This window comes from Trichogramma pretiosum, unplaced genomic scaffold (assembly GCF_000599845.2).
Source record: "Trichogramma pretiosum strain Unisexual culture from Peru unplaced genomic scaffold, Tpre_2.0 scaffold98, whole genome shotgun sequence".
Taxonomy (NCBI): Eukaryota; Metazoa; Arthropoda; class Insecta; order Hymenoptera; family Trichogrammatidae; genus Trichogramma; species Trichogramma pretiosum.
The window spans coordinates 424,028-443,227 of NW_019641709.1; the positions used below are offsets into that span (position 1 = coordinate 424,028).

The 19,200-nt window shown below is 37.5% G+C and overlaps 1 protein-coding gene and 1 long non-coding RNA gene across 2 annotated transcripts; both read left to right on the plus strand.

Moving 5' to 3' along the window:
- The first annotated feature begins 705 nt into the window (after positions 1 to 705).
- On the plus strand, positions 706 to 1,432 carry LOC106649262. Its single transcript, XR_001339292.2, has 3 exons — positions 706 to 895; positions 985 to 1,213; positions 1,309 to 1,432. It is a non-coding gene; the product is annotated as an uncharacterized LOC106649262 (long non-coding RNA).
- A 6,355-nt stretch (positions 1,433 to 7,787) lies between these two features.
- On the plus strand, positions 7,788 to 19,120 carry LOC106649285 (cytoplasmic aconitate hydratase-like). The gene is made up of 14 exons (XM_014366605.2): positions 7,788 to 8,203; positions 8,752 to 8,844; positions 8,924 to 9,090; positions 9,719 to 9,864; positions 9,938 to 10,331; positions 10,426 to 10,597; positions 10,696 to 10,913; positions 15,488 to 15,647; positions 16,591 to 16,811; positions 16,897 to 17,053; positions 17,167 to 17,402; positions 17,492 to 17,628; positions 17,714 to 17,861; positions 17,943 to 19,120. The coding sequence occupies exons 1-14, from the start codon at positions 8,197 to 8,199 to the stop codon at positions 18,360 to 18,362; spliced, it is 2,676 nt and encodes an 891-aa protein (XP_014222091.1). The 5' UTR covers positions 7,788 to 8,196; the 3' UTR covers positions 18,363 to 19,120.
- Positions 19,121 to 19,200: the final 80 nt, after the last annotated feature.

Genomic DNA, 19,200 nt, shown 5'->3' on the forward strand with positions numbered 1-19,200 from the left:
TATCCTTTAAACTAAACTCACAACACGTTTTATTCAACTTTCTCATTATAATGTCCCGAGTTGTTAATAGTAAAAAATGAACGATAATCATCGTAGTTGAATTCGTATAAATTCACGAAAGTAAAACTCTATTGTAAGGTCGAGTTTTAAATGTCTAACTGGTGAGCACATGTGAGCGAAATTTACGAGTGGAATTGCGAACTGTTAAATGATCTGTGCGTTATTAGACCTTGATGCAAACAATACGGTAATTGAGTTGAATATAACAGTGACATGAGCGCATTGTTAAAAGCTTATTTTGAAAAACGCACAATACATACATAAAAAAACAACAACATGATGTTGTCAATATTTTTAAAATCAAGTTACGTTTAGTTCATTTAACGATGCAGCAATACAATATCGTTAGAGTTATGAGGAAAATGGTGAATACATTTTTATTAATGAAATTTGCCATAAGTAACAATTCATGTTTTTTCGTACAGCTGGTAAACAAAATACGATAATAAATAAAAAAAACGTTCAATCATTCATTTGTTTCCACCGAATTTTCTATTCAAAGACTGAAATGAGTTAAATGAAGTGAAATTAATTCAAGCTTTATTTTACAAATATTCATTGTATTCCTATATTCATCGGCACCTATATAAACCGCATTGCATTAAAAAATTGGCAATTCATAAACTAGTTTGATCGAAAGCAACTTCGAGCTCTTTAATTCGGTGCTTAGTTATAGAGAACAAGCTAACAAAAGTTCAATATGAAGTTCGCTGTTTTAACACTTTTCTTTGCGGTATTCTGTTATTGTCAGGCTCAAGATATCGTATTCCGGGATGACTTTGAAGATTCTAAAATTCAGAATAGACCAGGAGGGTCTGATTCGGGTGACGAAGAGGTAAACATAATTATATCCCACATTTTAAACTTATATTATTTCTTTAGAGTTTCAAATCTAATAATAATGTAACTTTAATCTGATTCCAGTTAGTTCTTTCATTAAGACCGCTCTTTTCACCAGAAGAACTGGAGAGAATATATAAAATTCGGCAAAATAATTATCCAAAATAGGTATAACTTATAACTACAAATACATTTATAACAAATTGGTAATTATTCGTGAGAATTTAATTCCAATTAACGTGCTCATTTCAATTTTCTGGCCAAATATATGAATATAAGATAGATAATTGATTGAAATGATGATGTCAATCCGGTAAGTTATAGCTACATATAATATTATACAAAATTAAAGCTTATTTTACTTTCCGAGAATTTTCATTTTAATTATTACAATCGTTTAAATTTTAGGTGGACTACGACCTAACAGAAGAAATATAATTGAATTTCATTGGACGGCCATATCCACAATATTAATCTATAGATTTTTCAAAGTGTTACTACTATATGCTTTCAATCTTTGTATGAGTATATAATTTTCCACGAAATAAAATTATTTGTTAAAATAACAATTTCACTTACATCAATAAAAAAACAAGTCCCTTGCAGAAATTCGTAACTCTTTAAAAAGTTCATTATATTTTCCTCTACACTTAGATAAAAGATCTAAATTGTTTTTAATTTTCTTACGTAAACGTCACACCAACTATATTACTGTTTTGTGAATTCGATAATTTTAGTATTTTTTTCTTATCGAGGATCATACATTATAACTGGTGGCAAATTCGTTGCAAATGCTGAGCGAATAGTTTGATGATATTGAATATATTAAGAAAAATATACATAATCCAGTTATCCAAAACGGAACTGCTTTATTCAACAGGTACGGAAGCACCTAGCCGGCAAAGTATAAAAAAAAACAAAAATTATGAAAAAAGCTTTTTCAAAAAAAATTTTTTTCCCACTCTAATATAAAATACGCAACTTTGCCGCTAATTTTATGCTCTGGTAAAAAAAAAGAAAAATATCATTCACTAGAGCAGATATGGTTTTTTAACAAAACTCGTTACAGCACTCACCTTCGTCTCGTGCTATAATCCCTCGTTTTGCTGAAAAACTGTACGTGCTCCCGTTAAAAAATATACTATTATTAAAAATTATACTATTGTTTAAAGACTTACTGCTGAATCTTGTAACTATAACCGAAAAGTAATTATGAAAAGCTGTTTTTGGTCACCACACGTAACTTTCAGAGGGTACCGATTGAGTTTTCTGCACCAGGGTCGCGTACACTTCTTTAGAACATCAATGCTCACGGCCACTACTACGGCTGAGACGACCGAACACTCAGATTGCGATGCATCAACAGTTAAGCACACTTTTTTTTCATTTTTCGTTTTTGCCGAAATATAAGTCATAAAAGTACGTTTTAAGAATGATTTATGAGCTCAATCGTCTCACCCGTAGTAGTAGCCGTAAGCATTGATGTTCTGAAGAAGTGTACGCGACGCTGGTGCGAAAACTCAATCGGTACCCTCTGAAAGTTACGTGAGGTGACCAAAAACACTACTCACCAGAAAACGCAAAAAAAGAAAAATTTTAACGCGTAAAGTATACGGAAAGGGGAGAAAAAATCCTATTCAAAAATTGAATAAAAAAATTTTTGAATTTAAGGTATATATAAGCCCTTAACACTTATCTAAAAAAAATAATAATTTAAAATTGTCAAGTATTTTGTTGATGAAAAAACTAAAAAAAAAAATAGTCTGTAGAAAAATAAATTTTTGCATGAAAAAATTTCGTAAAGCAGTTACAAAATTTACGTTATTGTTATCAATTTAACTATACTCGGCAACAAAATTATCGCAACAAAAATTTTCATCGAAATTTTGTCGATTTTCAAATGCTTCTATCTTGGGCTAGATTTATCGTATCGACACGGTTTTTTTTTAATTCCTTGGAAATTTTGGACTCTTTAAATCCATATATATATGGCCGATTCTCTGTCAAGTTGAATGGCCAAAAAAATTTTTTTTCTGCACATATCAAAAACTTGTATTTGATGTCAGATTTGTCCCAAAAAATTTTTAGATAAATTGGGGCTTTCTATGACACTTTTTCAGAGGCCCAAAGTTGGCCATTTTAGCGTTTTTTTGAAATTCATGAAAAAATCACAAATATTCAAATAATTCCTGGATCAGGGTAGAATAATTCAAAAGTAAAAGTGCCCAGAAACTTTTTTGTTGGAAATTGTCCAAATTTTCAGAAAAAAAGTATTCCAAAGGGATTGGAGCCACCTAAAGACGTATGTATGGAAAAACATAAAAAAAAACATAAAACAAGAAATCTACTCGAGTTCGAACCAGAATTTCATTTCCTAAACTATGTAAAAAGCTTCCCAAAGATGTCAACTACTGCCTGATAAAGTTTTGTAATGGGTCTTAAAGTTTAACGCAATGTAGATAACAATGTGTGGCGAAAAACGTGCAAAAAAGGTGAAAAATAGGCCTAAAATGTCTAAAATCACCAAAAACAGCCATTTTCAGACCTTTTCTGCACGTTTTTCGCCACACATTATCGTCTACATTGCGTTAAACTTTAAGACCCATCACAAAACTTTATCAGGCAGTAATTTACATCTTTGGGAAGCTTTTTACATAGTTTAGGAAATGAAATTCTGGTTCGAACTCGAGTAGATTTCTTGTTTTATGTTTTTTTGAACTTTTGAGAGCTTTTCACTTTACTATATAGCTCCAATCACTTTGGCATATTTTTTTCTGAAAATTTGGACAATTTCCAACAAAAAAGTTCCTAGACACTTTTACTTTTGAATCATTCTACCCTGATCCAGGAATTATTTGAATATTTGTGATTTTTCATGAATTTCAAAAAAACGCTAAAATGGTCAACTTTGGGCCCCTGAGAAAGTGTCATAGAAGGCCCCAATTTTTCTAAAATTTTTTTGGGACAAATCTGACATAAAATACAACAAGTTTTTCATATTTGCAGAAAAAAATTTTTTTTTGCCATTCGATTTCACAGAGAATCGGCCAAATGTATATTATGAAACCGCCATTATAGTTCGATTTGGTGGTCTACGAGATTTGATAGTTATTATGCAATCGAAGGACGTGCGTTTGCCGTTACAATTTTTAGGAACAAGATTAAACATTGAAATATTCGAGAGGCTAGTAGAAATAGTCTTTTTTTTATTTCACATTAAATATATTAAAGAATACAAAAAACATCAACTTAGAGTCGTATACGATTATTCTGATATTATTATACTACTAATGGAAGGATTAGCGGTTAACACCATCAAGCAATACAGCTCTGTGCTAGTAGAATTGGTTGAATTTTGCAAAAATAAAAATGTTTGCCATTTTTCGGCTCCTGTGCCGACAATTATTGAATTTTTAACGGCGAAATTCAACGCTGGTGCTAAATATGGCACTCTTAATTCTGCGAGATCAGCTATTTCGCGCATTCTAGAGTACAGCATCACTGAAAGCGAACTCCTATCGGTTTTCTTCCGAGGTGTAAATCGTATGCGTCCAACTAATCCAAAATATAAGCGCATGTGGGATGTCAGTGTTGTTTTAAATTTTCTATCCAATTGGTACCCATTAGAACAGCTGACTTTGGACCAATTGGGTAAGAAACTTGTAACGTTACTTGCTATAGTAACAGCTCAAAGAGCTCAGACTTTAGCATCAATTGAGCTTGATAATATTTTTGAAAGGAACGGGAAAATAGAAATCGAAATTCCGGCTCACATTAAAACTTCTGCCGCTGGTCGAGCGCAACCATTACTACAATTTCCTTTCTTTAGTGACGATTTGAGTCTTTGTGTTGCCACTACGCTTATATTTTATATAGAAAAAACTAAAGTTGTTAGATCTAGTCAAGATAAAAAATTATTTATATCAAGTAAAAAACCGTTCATTCCAGTAACGTCTCAGACTTTGAGTCATTGGATTAAGAAAGTATTGGGAGATAGCGGAATTGACATTTCTATTTTTTCGGGTCATTCGACAAGACATGCTGCAACTAGTAAAGCTTATAGCAAAGGTGTGAACTTGAGTGTTATCCATTCCTCTGCAGGATGGACTAAAAAATCATCAGCGTTCGCGAAATTTTATAATAAGCCAATTATGAACAATGATGATGAGTTTATTCGTGCAGTATTGTCTTAAATACTTTGTTCAACAGTTTATAATTTATTGTCTTTAATGAAATAAAGTTATATTTTTTCCTGTTGGTTATGGAAAATTTTAATTTTCATTTAAATGTAATCGCCATTGATACTCTAATCAACTACTTTATAATTACTCAAACAAGGATTGTAGTATAATTATAAATCAAACGAACTTACCTTAAGTGAAGTTCGATTATAATTATATGAAATCCTTGTTTGAGTAATTATCACCCACCCTATAAAAAAAAAAAAAAAAAAAAAAGAAAAGTTTTAATCCCTTCCCTACATAGCGATTACAATCTCTCTAAAAAATGAGCAGTATCATCAAGAAGTTATGAGAAGATCGTTTTTTGTTCTGAATGTTCGTGGTGAAGTCCATCGAAAGGCGATGTACTACTTTATAATTACTCAAACAAGGATTTCATATAATTATAATCGAACTTCACTTAAGGTAAGTTCGTTTGATTTATAATTATATCATTATATTTTTAGACTTTTTCGCGTTCATCAAAGCGAAATAATTATTTAATGGTGAATTAAGATATTCAAACCTAGAATCAAGTTATAAGGATAAGACTGCCATTTTTGTTTTTACACATTACACTACTTAAGAGTTCATTCCTACTTGTCAAACAGAATAGTGGAACGTGTAAAAGCATCGGAAATTCATCGGAATATAATATACTTGGATAGATCTGAGTGGTCGTCAATGATCCTGTTCCATAATGTTACAATCCTGACTCTGACGTCAATACAGCCCCGCTTCCTGTAGTCACTTGTATTGCTCGCGTCCAACACGTGTCGAACGATGAGATATGCGTAACATTCTCTCCCTTTACCGGTATTACCTTAATTACCAAATTTACTCGGACAAATCCAATGTCTTTTATGTTAATTAATTTTTAGAATGAAACTAATATTAAAAATACAGTAAATTTACTTCATTTAATCTGACCAGCATGTGAATATTTAATTAAAGACTTGAAGACGACTCTTATTTCATGATTTTTAATTACAAATCTTGCATCAAACGAAAAGCAAAAATGCTCGAACAATACCAAACGTTAATGTATCGAGCTGAAGCGATTTAACTCTCTTGTCAGGTAGTAGTTCATACGTTACTATGTAGATGGTGTATGACTAAATTTTCGCAAACCAAACCAGAAAAGATCAAGTTTCGGAGATACATACTCCTCACCTGTGCTTCAAGTACGTTTTTTCTTAAGTTAGGAATATTCGTTATGTTTTCATAATGTCGACTATGGTGAATAAACCGCTCTTTGGCGATTTCTGTTACCTGAGAATCGCTCAATTTCACGATCGACATTGTAACTACGAATAAATTGTTCCTACTGAAAAGACAGGACAGGGTGGCTTTTAAACACGCGCAAATTCGTTGTGATACCCCTACCTACTTCGAAAAATATAAATAATATAACCAGTGTCACGCTCAATTACTAAGTTTTCAACTCGATTATGAACGGTTAAACAAAAGACACGTTTTTTGTGTATTTCTTCGTCGCCTTTTCAACGGTGTTAATTTGTTTATGGAAAATTGACTTTTTCGAACAGATAAATTAACTTTTTTGATCAATAGTTTCATAATTTATATTCATTCGGTAATTTTTACAAATATCGATATTACAAATTGTTGGGCCCTAAAACCGTTACAAACTTCGATTTATTCAATAATAGCTGAAGAATTTTTTAATTGAAAGACACGTGATTCATAGATCTAATGCGTATTTTTTTACGCAGTTGCGATATCGAATTTCAACTGCCTAAATTGCGTCAAGTAACTCTACTCATCAACTGCTAAATCTTTTCGATGGTTTTTTATACGATTAATATATGACTGAACTACGGCCGATGACTATGAGCCATTCGAAAGATTCTTTTTTTTTCTTATAGAAATTACTCGAAGGAAAATTTGCTGATCTTTTACACAATTTCTATAAGTGATCCAAGTCAACATCTTTCTTGGGTAGCCCATAACTTTTTTGAAGATCGAGATACGCAACTTTTTAAATAACGAGTAAATTAATATACCCAATTTGACAGCATAATATTACATCTGTTTACAATTTCTTACGTGTGCTATTCGTATGTGATCGCTCGACCGCAGCAAGTGATTTTCGTGAAAAAAAATCATTTTTTTTTATGAATAAATTAAGACAAATCACGATGGATATGTATATAAACAAAATTCAGTCATCTCAGTACTCCTCGGTACGTCTATGATGATGTTATAAGGCTTTCTGCTGCGTTCGAATGAGTTCACTTTTTTCACGAAAATCACTTGCTGCGGTCAATTCGATTACATGCGGGCTTGACTAGAATTTTAAACTCATAAGTAAAAATTGTAACATTTAAAATTATTATTACAGAATTTTATGTTTTTACACTTTTTTACTTTTTCCATGTAACTTTATCTCTCGTCTAACTTTATCATCTCGTTAATGATCGGTAAGCAAATGTAATAAACTGTAATAGAAAGTAAAAAAGTATAGAAAAACGTATCACATATCCGAAATCGTTAGTGATCTTACGTTTTTTTACACTTTTTCAGTTTTTATTACAGTTCACAACATTATTATTTACTTTATTTAAAAAAAAATTTTTTGCTGGGGTATACGAGCATTGTAGTAATAGGCACTTTATATACCTCGTATGTACACGCTGCCGCCGCCATACGGCCGGCCACCAATCAGTCGCTGTCGCTACTGCTTCTGCGCACGCTGCGACTTATAGTTTTTAGCTGGACGTCTGTCTGCGTGTGTACACTCGCGCGGCTTGTATACCTATACATAGAGATTAGATTTGCACCGGATTGCAACGCACCGTTCCGATATACCGACGCTGCACGCACACATCGTCATTACATACACATTATATCGCATCGAGTCGCAGCAGCAGCAGCAGTGCGTGTCGTACAAAACACACATTTGCATGTGTTTGCTTATACGCTTCGATTTGGTGTGCGACTGCAGACTACGCTTCGGACTGCGAGATTCTCTATATACAGCATATATACTCTCTGCGCCTCCGCGAGTCGCGCGAGACCGAAGCGAGTGGCCGACGTGACTGCATCGTTGACAATCATGGCTGGTAAGTGTTTTGCGCCTATAGTAGATATACATACGCAAAAGTGTCCGTGTGTTTTCTCTTCTGTTTTCCTTTTTAAATTGCTCCACGTAACGAGGTGGGTACGAGTTCGATCGTGTGTGTGTGTGTGTGTGTGCCTATAAACTCGAGGCGTTTCTCGAGCCCGAATTTTTGCCCTATCGTGGCCGCGTGCGCGATAAGCGAGCAATTTTTTCAAGTACTTCTGGTGTGCGTAGAGAAATCGGAGTTTCTCGATCGATGACTTTTCGTGCATATGTCCTCTCGTTTATGAGACGTCCCTTCGATCGTTCGGGTCACCGGCCCAGACGACGTTTGTGCCGTGTGCAAAAAAAAATAAAGAACAAGTAACTGTTTGTCTACTCGTACGTGTGACCACAATGAGTTGGCTTCTTTCATCATTTAGACATGCAAATTCGCTGCTTTAATTTATACAGAGACTTATTTACGCAAATAATTCGCCTCGAGCAGCAGACCCATGCTAATGCGTTGATCCGAATCTACTGAACTTATACTTTTTCTGTCATTTACAGCAGAAAATCCTTTCAAGAACTTGCTCCGGACTGTCGAGGTTGCAGGCCAAGAGAAGAAATATTTTGATATCACCACCTTCGGTGAAAGATACGGTAATTGAACTTTGTAACGATCATCTCGAATCAGTCGAAAGAAGCTTCTTTGATAAACACAAACTTTACATTTTTACAGATCGATTGCCTTTTTCCATAAGGGTGTTGTTAGAGAGCGCCGTGAGAAACTGCGATGAGTTTCAAGTTAAAAGCAAGGATGTCGAAAAGATCTTGGATTGGGAAAAGAATCAGGCGTCTGAGGAGGGCGTCGAAGTGGCGTTTAAACCAGCCAGAGTGATTCTTCAGGTAATGAGGAGTAGTAAAATGGAAAAATTATTCTCTAAGCACACTCGAGACTTTGATTGAAAGCATAACAAAGATTGTTAATCTAGTACGTGCAGTAGATCGTGCTTTCTGATAAAAGTTTGCAGCTACCTTGAGTTAGCTTAGCATTATTTATAATAAATCTGTAAATGAATTAATGTAGCAATGCTATATGATTTATTATCAGTTGCGTTTATTTAATCCTGATTTTGACAAATTGTTATGACGACACTGGTTAAGTACAGCTTGTCAAGTGTCCTTATTTTGTAAACAATATTATCTTAACAGTTTTAAAACTGATCTTAGATAGTTATTTAAAGATAACTAGTTTATTTTTTTTGTAATTTACCAATTTTTATGTTATTCCTGCAAGGAGAAAAATACATAGTGAAAATTACTTTATATTTTGATAACCAAAAGTTATGCTCAAGATTTGGGTACAATTTATTATTTATTCAAGTGATTTCTGTTATGTTTTCAATAACTTTTAATATGCTACATTGAAAATATTGAAAATTTTCAAAGTATAATAATTTTTATCACACATATTAATGGATATGCTTTTTATTTATTGCTATAAAATTCTATAATTCAATTTGTTTTATTTCAGGATTTTACTGGGGTTCCGGCAGTTGTAGATTTTGCAGCCATGAGAGATGCTGTTAAAAAACTTAACGGTAATCCAGATAAAATCAATCCTGTTTGCCCATCAGATCTAGTAATTGATCATTCTGTTCAAGTTGATTTCTCCAGAAGGTAAGACAAAATCTTAAATAATTCTGCTTTCAATATTTTGACTTAAAATTTAAATGTCTATCTAAACTTATAGCGAGGATTCTTTGAAAAAAAATGAAGAAATTGAGTTTCAAAGAAACAAAGAGCGCTTCACGTTTTTGAAATGGGGTGCTAAAGCTTTTGAAAACATGCTTATTGTACCTCCTGGCAGTGGCATAGTACATCAAGTAAATTTGGAGTACTTGGCCAGAGTGGTTTTCGATATGAACTCATATCTATTCCCCGATAGTGTAGTTGGTACTGATTCTCATACTACTATGATCAATGGTCTTGGCGTACTCGGTTGGGGTGTGGGTGGAATCGAAGCAGAAGCTGTTATGCTTGGTCAAGCCATATCTATGCTTATACCTAAAGTTGTTGGCTATAAACTGGTCGGAAAGCTCAATCAATATGTTACATCGACTGATCTTGTACTCACTATCACAAAGGTAAATTTTAAACTGTAACCTAAGATTGCTAGTGATTAACATCTATTTTCACTTACTGAGCTATGGCAAATCTTATTTTTTCATGTCAAAATAGAACTTGCGACAACTTGGTGTCGTTGGAAAATTTGTCGAGTTCTTTGGATCGGGTGTAGCGCAGTTGAGTATCGCCGATCGCGCAACCGTCTCCAACATGTGTCCAGAGTACGGAGCTACAATAGGCTTTTTCCCTGTCGATCAGCAAAGCTTGAACTATCTTCGTCAAACAAGTTAGTTCGAGAAACGTGCATAATTTTTTCATTCGAACATCGGCATTCATGGTCGTCATTCAATTCATTCTCTCATTGTTTTTTTTTTTTTTTTTTAGACCGATCCGAGGAGCATATTGAAAGAATCGAGAAGTATCTGAGAGCTGTAAAATTGATCAGAAACTATGACGATCCAAGCCAGGACCCGATCTTTTCCGAGGTCGTTACGTTGGATCTTGCCACCGTTGTGTCCAGTGTCAGCGGGCCCAAACGACCTCACGACAGAATTTCCGTCGTCGACATGAAGAGGGATTTCAATGCATGCCTTACGAACAAAGTGAGTACGCATGATTTACAGAGATGGTGATGGTTCAAGTTCAGGAAGCAGGCATATGTTCAGATTCATAATATTGTATAAGAGTAACGCAAGATACATTATGCAGTATTGAATATGTCGATTGAACGTTGGTTTTTTTTTTGAGTTAATAATTAATGCTGGTAAAAGTACTGTGAGTGGGACAAACATAACCCAGTGACGATAATTACTTTTGTGCGCCAATCAGGATCACGTTCGTCTCACGTAATACTTGTAATGTGTGTGTGTAGAAATTCTTCGTTGGCGTTTTGATTTTTCTTGACTACTTGCTTCTTTCTTCCTGGACGATGCGAAGCAGCTTTAGAATTTAAATACTTAAGGCTGTGATATATGTTTTCCAAAGTAATACACCACAGTCAAAGTATCTAACTCCTAAGGCTGTTTTTTTGTTTTTTCTTTTAACTCTATGAAAATCCATTGTCGCTGCCACTGCTGCACGGTGTTGATATGCCTTAGAACTTAGCTTTGTTGTTCTAGCTTTATGAAATATCGTATTCCTATCATATAGCTAGACCACCAAAGATAAATTCAGAGGCCGGGTTTGTTGTCGCTTCCTCTTCCTTCCGTAAAAAAGACGACGACGACGATCGTTGCTTCGGCCCGCTCTGAGACGCGAGTGTTCAATCTAGTCACGAATATTGAAAAATTGACGGGACTAAACGGAGCACTCTCACTCAAAACGGGAGGGTATCAGGACGATGATCTCCTTGGCGGTGGTGGTTGTTCGTCGTCGTCTTCTTCTTTCTTCCGAGTTGTATTATACTCACTTGGCGATGATTTAATTTAATTTTTTTTTGTGCTGATGTCGCGTCGAGAGATCAGCATTGAGTGAAACCAGACCCGGTGAGATAGATAATGATAAAACAATGAATATAGTAGTTCATAGCACCCGACCAGGAATTATTTCACTTAACGACTCGATCTCAACTTTTGGATAATATATAAAACGTAGATTACCGGGCTTTTGCGTGCCCGATGAAAAATGAAATGAACAGCTCGATCGACGGCGCTGATGAGTAAGTGAAAAAAAAAAAAAAAACAGAATTCCGCGAACGTAAGCAACTGCTGCTAACCGCGGGGGCAACTGAACACCTTCTCTCTCGCTAATGCTACACTTCGGAATTTGAAAAATATAACAAATCAACGCGATGCATGGAGAAAATTTTATAACGTTGATTATAAACACACAAAACGGCCGAAAACTCGTACGGACACGTTGCGCGCACACTTGCTGGAGTTTGAATTCAAAAGCCGGAGAGATTAACTGCGAGGCGAGCGCGAGATATATGGTATATTACAATGAGTATTATGAAAATGAACGATACGGAGATGTTACCGCTGCCGGCGAACGACTGGCTCTGTGTCCGGGTCTAAACGCGACACCCGTATTTATATGCCGGCGGCCTCTAGCAACGTGCGGTAGCACGTCCCACCATTAGCTCCCACGTATTATACGTTGCATACGGGACTCTCTCTTACGCGCGCGGCATGTGTGTAGGTACGCGTATGAGTAGTAGTATATTAACTACGTCACAATTCTCGAGTGGAGATTCTCTCTCGCTCGCTCGGTATTTTCGGAATAACGTGTGTTACATATGCCTCGAAAAGCCGGCCGGCATCTACGCGCGGCTGCCGACCTGTTGATCGTTTATATATAGTTATGTAGTAGAATACGTATAGTTACGATGACGCCTATACTAGGATTTTACTTTTTTGGGTTACAGCATAACGAGATTCGAAAGTTCTCCTTTTTTCTTTTCTTTTCTGTTTTGGAAATGTTTCTTGGTATATAGGTATTACTACTGCACGCGCGCGTGGCTTAACGCGCATACGTAGATGATATGTATATCGAGGAAAAAAAAGAGAGAGAGACTAACGTCTGCACAAATAGATAAAAATATATATTAATATGCGAAATCAGTTTGGCGATCGAGCGTTTACATAGGCAAAACAATAACAGGCACACCAGGGCGTATGAGAAATATAACGCGTCTCTCTCTCTCTCTCTGTTTCTTCGCTTCATTTCGATTGATACTTGTATCACGAAAAATGCCTGCGTATCTCTCGACATCGATGAGATGTATCATTCAAAGTTTGAAAAACGTATCGCGCGTTTTTCGCATACGGGCAAAAATTAAATGTCTCGAAGCGCACGCACGCACGCACCCGGTATTTAATGTACGACGATGCGCGCGTGAACTTGAAAAATCAAATCGCAAATAAATACGACTACGCGTGTATTATATACTTGAAATAAAATTTACGCGTTTAGAGTTGCCGAAAGCAAAAAAAAAAAAAAGTATACAGTTGTATACGCACACGCGCAAGATATAAACAATCGCGTTGGAACGATCGATCGCGCGTCGTACTAATACGCGGCGCACACGTGTTTATGCCTCTTTCTCTCTCTCTCGCGTACAAAGAGCATCGGAAGAACAAAACGTGTCCTATATATATGCGTGTATCGATATACTACATGTATACGCGCGATTTACATCCGTTCTCGCGCGCGAGGCATCGATAATAGGTGTACATACACGCGCGGATGATAAGTGCGTACGAGCGCGGATGTTTTTCGATCCGCGGCGTAAATATTTTTTTTTTCTCTTCGTTTCTAGTCATTTTCATGTATAAGCACACGTGCATACAACTTGCAAGCTGCAGGCAGGCAGACAGGCAGGCAGCAGGCAGCAGCAGGCAGCAGCAGGCAGCAGCAGCTGGGCGCGAGACACGAAATTTTCGTGAGAAAAAATAAAAGAACGCGGGTGAAAGGAGACTACATATAGTGAAAGTACACACACACATATGCTCTCCGAATTAGAAAAAAGACACTCGAAGCCGTTAGATTCTGTTTTCGTCAATTATTATAGATTCGAGGAACCGCGTTACACAGACGCGAGACCGGTCTAAACTTGAGAATTCGGCTCGCCCGATAACGTGTATAGAAGCGAGGAACTGTAAAATAATAATTAGTAATATTTTTTCCACGTCGTGCAGCATTGTAATATGTTTAATACGCTCGCGTACGATTGCGGAGCTTGCAACATTTTTTTTTTGTCATCAAGACGATCGACAAAATCGCTGATTCGCGCGGGCTAAATATCACGTTTCTCCCTGTCTATACATAAAATCGCGCCTCGCGCGATCTCGAGCGAGTTATTTCACTTTGTTGTTATTATACAAGTGCTGATATTACACGTAGGCTCGATCTCGTTCGCTTCGACGAGAATAATTATTTATTTCGAGATTTATTGAAACTGTGTATACTTTTCGAACTTGTGTGTATTACGCGCGCTCATCGTCAAATTTCGAGGCTCGTATGTATATTACGCGTATGTTTATACCGTATGTATAGACACATACGCACAATGGGCCGCGGACTCGAGAACGCGCGAAAAAGTTTATCGACCTCTCGCGTCTGTATGGCTCATACAGAGATCGCTCGTTGAAATATTATATCGAACCAAAATTCTTCTTCGTGAAATTTTGTCTATATACGCGCGTCTGTCGTGGCTAAATTTATTCGCGCCGTATAGCTAAGCAGATCTCTTTGTATTGTACATTGAAAATTTGTAAACACACACCGACGAGGCCCCCTTTAGATCCAGTGCTCGCCTCGCTTTGTTATTACGTAAGATGAGCGTAATACGAAAATCTATGTACGATGTGACGATAATTTTCTTTGTCGAATTAAATCGATCGTCCAACACTCAAAGTTCGATTTACCTTTAAAAAATAAAAAGAAGCAATGTCTCGATGATGTATCTGCTCGAAAGAGTCAATGAACTTCAAAAAAAAATAAGAGCGGCGTTCGATGCGGTCGATTAAATATACAGCGCTATCAGCCTTTATCATTTTCGTCTAATGAATACATTCGTAAATGGTTTTCTCGTAAATAGGCAGTAGTAGTTTTAGACAAAAGCCCGTTGGTCTTCTTTTTGACACAAGAAGATAGCGCGGTAGCGTTTCGTGCTACTCGATAATATGCAAGCGCGCGACTCGCGATATGTATTATAATAATAAAACGAATTGAATATCAGCGAATCGGCAAAAATCCTGCATTAAAAACTGGACATTGACCCCGTGCGCTGTGGTCAGCATCTATGAAAAATCCGAAACACGAACTCGCGAGCTTCTAACGCGAAGAAATCGAAACGTAATTGTACGAAATTTCGAGCGCGCAACGAATTTTTTTTCGGTTTCTTTTTCTCCTCTCTCGCGTGCGCGGGCATATGCACACGCAACGACGCGCGGGGGGCCCTGACATTGAACTTGGATCTATTTTCATTCTAGCGAGGAGAAATCGAAAGTCAAATCCCGTGAGTGGCCGATATATAATATTATATATACGTAATAATAACACGTACGCGTCAATATTTTTCGAAATCTTTCCGTAAAGTTTCTCCAAAGCTATTTCGATTGTCTGACGTAATATTACATCGTTACGATGAAAAATTATATACATTATCACGATGAACTTATATAGGTATACGAAAAAAAACCAAGTTTTTAAACTTTGAAAAAAATCTCAACAGGTCGGATTCAAGGGCTACGGACTGAGCCCGGACAAGATCAAGGCCGACGTCGTTTTCGAGTACGAGGGCAAGAATTACCGACTCAAGCATGGCTCGGTCGTCATCGCCGCCATCACTAGCTGTACAAACACCAGCAATCCAAGTGTCATGCTTGGAGCAGGTATGAGATATACGCACTTTCTTTTTTCTGTTTTTTTTTTCCTACACGTCCAATTGTACGTGTATGGGCGTGTGACGTAGACAGATGACTGCCTCCGAATTACGGAACGCAGGAAAAGACTTCCGGAGTTTTTTTTGGGCTTTACTTTAGACGATATCTATTGGCATGTCGGGCTGGTGAAATAATATCACGCTCGATTACATAATTAAGATAGTAATATCCATCGTTAGATATTATGATTATAGGCGGGGTATTTCAATTTTCATTGCATTTATATTAATTAGCTCAGAATAAGAAGCGTCTGCAACAAACAGAAAAAGGATTTATTTATTGTCTGTCAAATCTGGTCGAGAATTCGTTTGATAAATTAAACCGACTGGATGTCGCAAGGCCTCGTGTAATAGACAATAAAAAAATGGTCTGGATTAATTAGATAAGATAAAAAAACGGCACAAAAGCGTGTGCTGTATTCGAAGATGATTTTCAATGATTTGCAATGGAAATCACATAATTCGAAGTCCTGCGATTTGATTTCGAATTATGTGGTATATCAAAATCAAAATATCTTTCGCTTCGCAAATATCTTCTCGGTCCTCGTAAGTATAAACAAATAAAACCATCGTTTCGAGAAACAAATAAAACCAACGTTATATTTCGAGAATTTGATTTTCTATTAAAACAAATGATGATATAAGAAATGAAGACATGTTCATGCTCGAACGATCGAACTTATTCCCTAACATCGTCTAGATTATGCTCTTTCTTTTGAAAAGAAAACATGCCCGATATGGAAATCACGAGGGGGGACTATACTCGTGTCGTCTATATTCACGCGTCTGACCTAATTTCGAAACGAAAGAAATAGACGTTATTTTTTGTCTCCTCTTTTACACGCATAATTCTCATGAAACGAATTATAACAAACGCAACGACCGATTCGCAGGTCTGCTGGCGAAAAAGGCGTGCGCCGCCGGTCTCAAGGTGGCTCCCTACATCAAGACGTCGCTGTCGCCCGGCTCGGGGGTGGTCACCTACTACCTCAAAGAGTCCGGCGTCTGTCCGGCCCTCATCCAGCTGGGCTTCGACCTCGTCGGCTACGGCTGCATGACGTGCATCGGCAACTCCGGGCCGCTGCCCGACGCCATCGTCGACGCCATCGAGAAGGTTCGTCGTCGTCGTCGTCGATGGTCTGGATTGACGTTCTTCGACTGTATGCTAATTTTTTTTCTCTGTTTTTTTTTAACTACAGAACGACCTGGTCTGCTGCGGAGTGCTGTCCGGAAATCGCAACTTCGAAGGCCGAATCCACCCGAACACTCGGGCCAATTATCTCGCCTCGCCGCTGCTCGTCATAGCCTACGCTATCGCCGGCACCGTCGACATCGACTTTGAAACCGAGCCACTGGGTAAAGCGATCGAATTACAATAAGCCAAAAATATACCGTGCATCTGCGTGTCTCGCTTCTCTCCCTCAAAATACAAAATCATCCTCGTTATAATTATATAATTGCGTTACTAGGTGTCGGCGCCGACGGCAAGGACGTCTATCTGCGCGACATATGGCCGAGCCGCTCGGAGATCCAAGCCGTCGAGCAGCAGTACGTCATACCGGCCATGTTCCGCGAGGTCTACTCCAAGATCGAGACCGGCAACAAGAACTGGTCGCAGCTACCGGCGCCCGAGGGCAAGCTCTATCCCTGGGATCCGACCTCGACCTACATCAAAGATCCGCCGTACTTTGAAAATTTGACCAGGGTTGGTTTATCGATTTAGATAGATCGTCGCTTTAAGAGTCAGGGATAAATTTTCATGACTTTTTTTTTTGCTTTTCTATTCCGCTGCAGGAGGTGCCAGCCGTGAAACCCATAAAGAATGCTCGCGTATTGGTGTTTCTGAGCGACTCCGTCACGACCGACCACATCAGTCCGGCCGGTAGCATAGCGCGCAACTCGGCTGCCGCGCGGTATCTGTCCAAGCGAGGGTAAGACACCTTTCTTCTTTCTCGACTGTATTACCCATGGAGAGCGATTCGATTTTGAAATTTGAAATGTTTGGAAATTTTCCAGTCTGAATCCGAAGGACTTCAATTCTTATGGCTCTCGGCGAGGAAACGACGCCGTCATGGCACGTGGAACTTTCGCAAACATTCGCCTGATGAACAAATTTATCGGTAGACCCGGTCCAAGAACAATTTACATTCCCACCAACGAAGAGGTAAATAACCGATCGATTCTATGATCTAATATTACGTACGAACGAGATGGATGGACACATTTCATACATTTTTTTTTATAGATGGACGTGTTCGATGCGTCGGAAAAGTACATAAACGACGGCACGCCACTGATCGCCCTCGTTGGCAAGGATTACGGCTCGGGCTCGTCTCGCGACTGGGCCGCCAAGGGGCCCTACCTGCTGGGCATACGCGCGGTCATCGCCGAGTCGTACGAGCGCATCCATCGCTCCAATCTCATCGGCATGGGCATACTGCCGCTGCAGCACCTGCCCGGCCAGTCGGCCGAGTCGCTCGGCCTGACCGGCTACGAGAGATTCGACATCGAGCTGCCCGAGCACTGCCAGCCCGGCCAGAGGATCCGGGTGGGCACGGACAAGGGCACCTCGTTCGAGGTGATCGTGCGATTCGATACCGAGGTCGATCTGACCTACTACAAGCACGGCGGCATTCTGAACTACATGATCAGAAGCATGATTTGAACGGCGAGCAGCGGCGGGATAGACGATATTTTTGATTGAAAAATTATACGTAATGATGTGTGCGAGATCGACGTTTCATCGTTGGTTGATTTTTTGAATTTTATATTTTTAATCGAGCTTTTTTATTTATAAATTATTTGGATAAACTTAGGAAATCTGTTGAGAATTTTTCCATCTTTTGCAAGAATCTTTCATTACTGTGTTTAAGCAGTATTTGTAGAGAGAAAGATTGTCATACAGATGAGTACTATTGTATCTTGAGAAAGTTTGCTGTTGTAAAATTGTTAAATACATTGACAAAGTTTAAAAATGTATATATCAATTTAAAGATAAAGATTTCCGTTAAGCCGCATTACGTATAATTTTTCTGCAATTTTCAATAACGAGAGGAGAAAAGAAAAATGAGAAAATTAAATCTTTAGAACTTATAAGGTGTTACTTAAAGCTTGTAATTCGGGGTTTGGTTTTCACGCGGCAAAGCTTTACGAAGATCCAGAAGTTTCTGAAGCAAATGCAATATTCGTTTTGTTGTTTTTACGAATATATAAATGTTTAATTATTATTTAATTAATTTTTTTTTTGCGAAGGAATTGGCGCCTTTTACGGGGAACGTCCAATAAAGTTATTGATATTTTTATATTTTAGTGGAAAGAAGATATTTTATACGAAAAATGTAATTTACATCATTGATCACTTATATCTCCATTTGCATCTTAATAATATTGTATACAATAAATTGTTAACAAAATTTTTTTCAACACCTCGCTCTATTTTTTTCGCTTTCTCTCATATATTTATACACATTCTTTCGCTTTCAACTATTCGAAATAGACAAAAT